This window comes from Hyperolius riggenbachi, chromosome 1 (assembly GCF_040937935.1).
Source record: "Hyperolius riggenbachi isolate aHypRig1 chromosome 1, aHypRig1.pri, whole genome shotgun sequence".
Taxonomy (NCBI): domain Eukaryota; kingdom Metazoa; phylum Chordata; class Amphibia; order Anura; family Hyperoliidae; genus Hyperolius; species Hyperolius riggenbachi.
In genome coordinates this window covers 517,335,081-517,342,860 of record NC_090646.1, presented here as the reverse complement: position 1 = coordinate 517,342,860, position 7,780 = coordinate 517,335,081, and the positions used below count along the sequence as shown (strand labels likewise).

General features: G+C 41.0%; 1 protein-coding gene across 1 annotated transcript; it reads right to left on the bottom strand.

Moving 5' to 3' along the window:
- Nucleotides 1-469: 469 nt before the first annotated feature.
- Nucleotides 470-1,945, bottom strand: LOC137556158 (uncharacterized). Its single transcript, XM_068271610.1, has 2 exons — nucleotides 1,857-1,945; nucleotides 470-1,146 (listed from the first exon to the last, which is right to left on the bottom strand). Exon 2 carries the CDS (start codon nucleotides 1,110-1,112, stop codon nucleotides 972-974), a length of 141 nt encoding a protein of 46 aa, XP_068127711.1. The 5' UTR covers nucleotides 1,113-1,146; nucleotides 1,857-1,945; the 3' UTR covers nucleotides 470-971.
- Between the last annotated feature and the right edge of the window lie 5,835 nt (nucleotides 1,946-7,780).

Genomic DNA, 7,780 nt, shown 5'->3' with positions numbered 1-7,780 from the left:
AGAGATTGTCACTATTTTCAAACTGATTTAGAAATACTGGAGAAAAAAATAAAGACTAGAATTATACTGATAATGGATGAGAAATATGTTTTAATGGGGCTGTTTTAAACAATCCATTTTACATTGAATGCAATAAACAAATAAAAATCAAAAGCATCTGTTTGCTTTAAAAATAAAGAATCATGTTGATTAAATCTGAGCACAATTTTTGAGCTCTACCATTTGATCAGTTCGTTACAGTCGGTTGAAAAATGAATGCAACTGATCACTACTTTTAAGGTGGCCACGCACATACAGTTTTATTCTTTATTTCATTTTTTTAAACAATCCATTTTTATAGATTGATATAAAGTTTCCTCTTTTTCCAATCAGATTTCAGTTGGATACGTCTACAAAACTGCTTAATAAACAAACCAACAAAACAACAACAAACACAACTTTTTTTGCATTAAATAAAAGGATTCAGTTATTGTACATGGCCACAATAAAATGTATTTATAGCACTGATTTTGCATAGCTTGGATTGCTTTGTTAGATCATTACTGATGGAGCTGTTATATATGTGCCGAAACATATTTTTTTTCTGAGAAGTGTGGTAGCAAAACAGCAGATGCCATGAGATAATCAGGAACAATACACATGCCTTTTGCATAGGTTTGTCCTAGTTGCAGCCAGTCACAGAACTGTCAGCTTTGTTGGGACTTTATCTGCAGTTAGCAGCCATGATTTTTATGTGCTCTGGCCAATATAGATAACAACATTAAACAGTATCTTATACAAAGGAAACTTTCTACAGGTAATATCGCACTACATAGAACATGTAACCGGCCAGGAAAGAGAGACCACATGAAACAGACGCAGGCTGATATCAGGGTGGGTAGCCAGAAAACAGCTAGATCCGTAACTAGATCCGTAGAAGAAGTTCTTTTTCAAGTTCATATTCAAGTCCTTTCAGCCTCGGCATATGGAGCTCATTTGAGGACGAGGAGATAAGTCGTCCAGCCAGCCACGAGGAGCGCCCCGATCAGCACCGTGTAGCTGAACAGCACAAACGCCAGCATCTCTTTCAGCACCATGAGGAAGTGGAGAACGAAGGATTCCTCGGGAGCCATGTGCTGTGTAGACTGGTCACCGCTGCTCCTATACCTGAAAACCGGGCATCACACAGTGTTACATTCACAAAATCTCCCGCATTACTCATCACACCTAAACTTATCTCATTTCCCCAATGAAAGTACCAAACATGTCTATCGACTGGCAGTGGCAACCACTCAATTGTTCAGAATATGATTCGGCTAAGCAAAAATGTCCTTTCCTTTTCGGCTAAGCAAAAATGTCCTTGATTCGGCAAAGCAAAATTTTCCAGGTTTTAGTGTTTTTTTTATTATTAAACAATCTCAGAGGAAACCAATGACATGGAAACAATCACATATCATGCATTAACGTACTGATATTTATTGTTGAAGGTTTATTGACAGAACAAAGCCATAAACACAAAGTGGAGGGCAAACAAGATGAATATTTAATGCAATAATTGCTTCTAATGGACTTGCTGGCTAATGCTCCAGACGTAGTTTTCATGAGTTAAATAAAATATACAGAAACGCAAATATTTTATATTGATAGAGTGACTTCTCCATTTGTTTTTACAGAAAAAAATAATACTACAGGAATGGATTAAAAGTTATGTACATTTAACCTAAATATACACCTTCTTCTCCTGGGGGAGTATATTGCAAATCTAAGCCATCTTTCTGAACATTTAAATATTAAGACTTCCCAACTTCATTCAATCAGAAAAACAAATCAGAAAATGTTCATGAAAATAGCGATGTATAAAACATGATGATGGTTACCTTGGACTCTGCTTGTGAGTGGAAAGTTTGGAAGGAGCTTGTGTTTGCTGTGTATGGCTTGTGCCGAGGCTGGCTGATGCAGTCTGGTCCTCTTCCTGCCTCTCCAGATCCCTCAGTAATAAGCCTGTACTCTGTCTGTACCATCACTAATAGACTAGGTGTGGTCAGAGAGCAGCTAATCCAGAGGACAGGCTTTCAGCATTGCTCAGTCTAATTTTAGCAGATGAAGCATCTATATTTAAGTTAGAAATATTGATTATTAAGTCAGGAAGCAAGGCAGAACTTTCTGATATTATTCTTCCTTATTGGTATACAGTTTTCTTCCTTTGCATCAATTATTGCCCTTTAGTGATCACCTTAAAACCTAACAAAACATAAAGGTGGCCACACAACAATACAATGATCCGATTTACGGCAATTCGAAAAATATAATTGGATCTCCGAAAACATTTAAAGCTTCTTTTTTTTTAATTCGACTGAAAAATCGATTTCCGATTTGTTTCGATTTTTATTGATCTGGAAATCTGTAGATTTTTCTTCCATTTTTCTAAAGATTGTATGATGTGTGTTAGATTGTCAATTTATTAATACAGTCCTGGCCAAAAGTTTTGAGACTGTCAAAAATATTGGAAATTAGAAAAGTCGGTGCTTAAGTTTTGTATAATTGCAATTTGCATATACTCCAGAATGGTATGAAGAGTGTTCAGATGAATTGCATAGTCCTTCTTTGCCATGAAAATTAACTGAATCCCCCAAACAACTTTCCACTGCATTTCATTGCTGTCGTTAAAGGGAACCAGAGATGAGGGGAACCTTAAAAATGGAAAAATATTTTATACATACCTGGGGCTTCCTCCACCCCCATAAGCCTGGATCGCTCCCACGCCTCCTTTCTCCACTGTCTCTATCCGCCGATACCGGGTCCTGTCACTGACGCGGCCAGTTTTCCGCATCCACAGGGACTCCCTCCGTCTCTGTACGCATGTGCCTGCGCAGTACGGAGGGAGCATACTGCACTTGCGTCAACTGGCCCTGACTGGCCGAAATGACGGGACACGGTACCAGCGGATAGAGGCAGCGGAGAAAGTTGGCGTGGGAGTGATCCAGGCTTATGGGGCAGGAGGATGCCCCAGATATGTATAAATCTATTTATTTTTCGTCTCTGGTTCTCTTTAAAGGACCTGCTGAGATCATTTCAGTAATTGTCTTGTTAATTCAGGTGAGAATGTTGATGAGCACAAGGCTGGAGATCATTATGTCAGGCTGATTGGGTTAGATTGGAAGACTTGACATGTTGAAAGGAGGGTGATGCTTGAAATCATTGATCTTCCATTGTTGACCATGGTGACCAGCAAAGAAACGCATGCAGCTATCATTGCTTTGCATAAAAATGGCTTCACAGGCAAGGATATTGTGGCTTTTGTTGCTACTTAGATTGCACCAAAATCAACAATTTATAGGATCATCAAGAACTTCAAGGAAAGTTTCAACTCTTCAAGGCTTCAGGGCGTCCAAGAAAGTCTAGCAAGTGCCAGGATCGTCTCCTAAAGAGGATTCAGCTGTGGGATCGGAGTGCAACTAGTGCAGAGGTTGCTCAGGAATGGCAGCAGGCAGGTGTGAGCGCATCTGCACACACAGTGAGGCAAAGAGTTTTGGAAGATGGCCTGGTGTCAAAAAGGGCAGCAAAGAAATCACTTCTCTCCCAAAAAAACATCAGGGACAGATTGATCTTCTGCAGAAAGTATGGTGAATGGACTGCTGAGTACCGGGGCAAAGTCATATTACCAGATGAAGCCCCTTTCCGATTGTTTGGGGCATCTGAAAAAAGGCTTGTCAGGAGAAGAAAAGGTGAGCGCTACCATCAGTCCTGTGTCATGCCAACAGTAAAGCATCCTGAGACCATTCATGTGTGGGGTTGCTTCTCATCCAAGGGAGTGGGCTCACTTACAATTTTGCCAAAAAACACAGCCATGAATAAAGAATGGTACCAAAACACCCTCCAACAGCAACTTCTTCCAACAATCCAACAACAGTTTGGTGAAGAACAATGCATTTTCCAGCACGATGGAGAACCGTGTCATAAGGCAAAAGTGATAACTAAGTGGCTCGGGGGCCAAAACGTTGAAATTTTGGGTCCATGGCCTGGAAACTCCCCAGATCTTAATCCCATTGTGAACTTGTGGTCATTCCTCAAGAGGCGGGTGGACAAACAGAAATGTAAAAAATTGTACAGTTTGTGGCCACCCTAAAACCTTTCCTTTAGCAAATGACCCAGTCTTTCCAGGAGCAAAATTTACTGGTATTTTCACACTAACATTGCATTGTAAGGGATACAGATTAGCGCAAATTTAACAAGAACTCCCACAAGGTATATACAGTATCTCACAAAAGTTAGTACACCTCTTACATTTCTGTGAATATTTTATCTTTTCATGTAAAAACACTGCAGATATGACACTTTGATACAATGTAAAGTAGTTGGTGTACAGCTTGTATATCAGGGTAAATTTGCTGTCCCATCAAAAGAACTCAACACAGCCACTAATGTCTAAACCGCTGGCAACAAAAGTGAGTACATTCCAAAGTGAAGAATGTCAAAATTGTGCCCAAAGTGTCAATATTTTGTGTGCTTGCCATTATTTTCCAGCACTGCCTTAACTCTCTTGGGCATGGAGTTCCCTAGAGATTCACAGATTACCACTTCCACTCCTCCAGGACATTACGGAACTGGTAGATGTTAAGAGACCTTAGGCTTCTCCAACCTTCTCTTTAAGGAAGATGAGTTCAGCACCTCATGATGACAGACGGCGATCTCACTATAGGGTTACAGTGCTACCCAGTGGACGGAGGGAGAATTGCAGCACTGGATCCCAGGGAGGTGAGTAAATGCTGTCCTGCTGCAGATCTCTCTGCAGTGTGATTTTAGAGTCTAATGGTGGGCATACACGGTGCAATCCGGTGGCTCGATTAGCCGCCAGATCGACTCCCGCTGCGTCCCGGCTCGTGCGCCCGAGTCGATTACCAATCGTCCCCGCCGATGCTGCTTATCTTCCGCTCGATTCCCTGCCATTGTCCGCAGGCGGGAATCGATCCATTCGTGATCGGACCTGTCGGATATTATCAATCGAGCCCATCAGCGGCTCGATTGATAAGAAAGAAACGCCTCATGGGGGATTCTCAGGGTTTTCTTTGTTTTCAAAAGCATTCCCTGCATGGCAGTTGGTGAGTGTAACCGACAAAATAGTATGCAAACGAGTAGGGAGGCTTGCTGGTAAATTACTATTTTGGGAGTTGGGATGAGCAACTGCCATTCAGGAAATGCTTTTGATAGCAAAGAAAACCAAATGAGGAGGTGCACCTGTTGGTTCTGTCAGATTTTAGCTGCTTACTTTTTTTTTTTTGCTATAGTGGTCCTTTAGGGTTAGGCATCCGCCGAGGGTGGGGTTTAAGGTTAGGTTCCACCTGGGGGGAGGGGTCTGTGTCAGAGTAGGGAGAGGTTAGGGCATAATAAAATATCAGTAAATGTTACTGATATTTTACTATATGAATAACGTAGTCGAATATCTGTAAATGTACCAATATTCTACTGCTACTATCCCACACCCTTTAAACAGGTGACTTTTCAAATGTATGCCTTCTTTCAGCACCCTGTAGTAGTCCTGGTCCCTTGCTGTCTTTCTACTCTTCTCCCTTTTGCCACCGTACCCCTCTGAAATCTGGCCAGATCACCCAGTCTTGGGCTACTGCACATGCATGGCGAAGATTGCGAAGATGAGTCCGTTTGGGTAAATATTCATGGTGGAAATAAAAGTTGCCAATTGTTAATTGGGGTATGCTACAGACCACCTCTTATTAATGAAGCTGCAGAACTGCGATTACGACAGCAGATTACTACAGCAGATTGAAAAAGCTGCAAGTAAAAATTAGGTCATAATTATGGGCGACTTCAACTTTCCAGACATTGACTGGGGTATTGAGGCTACCCATTCTGGTAAAAGCAGCAGATTTCTGGCAGCACTACAGGACAATTACTTGACTCAAATGGTAACGGAACCAACTAGGGGGAATGCGTTACTGGATCTGATCATTTCTAATAGACCAGATAATGTATCAAATGTGCAGGTTCAAGAACATTTGGGAAATAGTGATCACAACATGATAACGTTTGATCTGGTGACTGATAGGCGGGACCACTAAAACTATGAATTTTAGAAAAGCAAAGTTCAATCAAATTAGGCAGGCACTAAGTTTGGTGAACTGGGATAATGCACTTCAACGGGAGGACACTGAAGGGAAATGGCAAGCTTTTAAACTTATTCTCAATCAATATTGTAGTATGTATATCCCATATGGAAACAAAATGTCTAGGAATAAAAAAGGCCTCTATGGATGAATAGAAAGGTTAGGGATAAAATGAAGAGGAAAAGGAATGCCTATAAGGTCCTAAAACAGGAGGGGACCGAGGCTGCACTAAGCAATTATAAGGAGTGCAATAAAAATTGTAAAAAAGAAATTAGGCTGGCAAAGATCGAAGCTGAAAATCAAATCGCTAGGGATATCAAATCTAACCCAAAAAAGTTTTACAAGTACATCAACTCTAAAAAAAGAAAGGTTGACTGTATAGGACTCCTAAAGGATGAGGGTGGGAACTCAATGGTGGATGACCAAGGTAAGGCAGAGTTATTAAATGCTTTCTTTGCTTCTGTCTTCACAAAGGAAACAGCACTGTTGCAAATTACAGAGGCAGAAGAGTCTCAATCTTCTAACTGTAATATTAAATACTTAACGCAGGAAGAAGTAAAGGCAATGCATCCTCGGGTCCAAAGGGAATTAAGTTCAGTTATAGCTAAGCCCCTTTATCTTATCTTTTGTGACTCTCTTGCAACTGGCAGAGTCCCAGTGGATTGGCGTACAGCCCACGTTTTCCCATTATTTAAGAAGGGCAAAAAATCTGATCCAGGAAATTATAGACCTGTAAGTTTAACATCAGTTGTATGCAAACTATTTGAGGGGTTACTAAGAGATACTATACATGACTTCATAGTAGAAAATAATCTTATTTCTCAGCATCAACATGGGTTTACTAAAGACAGGTCCTGTTTGACTAACATGCTCAGCTTTTATGAGGTTGTGAATGCTAATATGGATATTGGGAATGCTGTAGATGTGATATACTTGGACTTTGCAAAGGCCTTCGACACTGTTCCCCACAGAAGTCTGGTGCAAAAGTTGAGGATGCAAGGACTGGGGAAGAGTTTGTGTGCATGGATAGGGAACTGGCTAACGGACAGAAAACAAAGAGTTGTGGTCAATGGATCGTACTCAAAATGGGAGACTGTTAGCAGTGGGGTCCCACAGGGGTCTGTACTGGGTCGAGTGCTCTTCAATTTATTTATTAATGACCTAGTAGATGCAGTAGTGAGCAATGTTGCTATTTTTGCAGATGATACAAAATTGTGCAGAATCATCAACTCTCAGGAAGATAGTGTCATATTGCAACAGGATCTGGATAGGATGGCTATATGGGCACATACATGGCAGATGAAGTTCAATGTTGACAAATGTAAAGTCATGCATTTTGGTCGCACCAATGGTCTAGCACCATACAAAATAAATGGGATACAGTTGGGGACATCAAACTTGGAGAAGGACTTAGGAGTACTCATCGACAACAAGTTAAATAATCGTACTCAATGCCAAGCCGCTGCAGCTAAAGCGAACAAAAGTTTGGGATGCATTAAAAGGGAAATAAAAACTCGAGATGCTAGCATAATATTGCCCCTGTTTAACTCTCTAGTAAGGCCACATCTGGAATATGGAATTCATTTCTGGGCACCACATTACAAAAAAGATATTGCAGTTTTAGAGCAGGTGCAGAGACGAGCTACAAAATTGATACGTGGGATGGAAGGTCTCGCTTACCA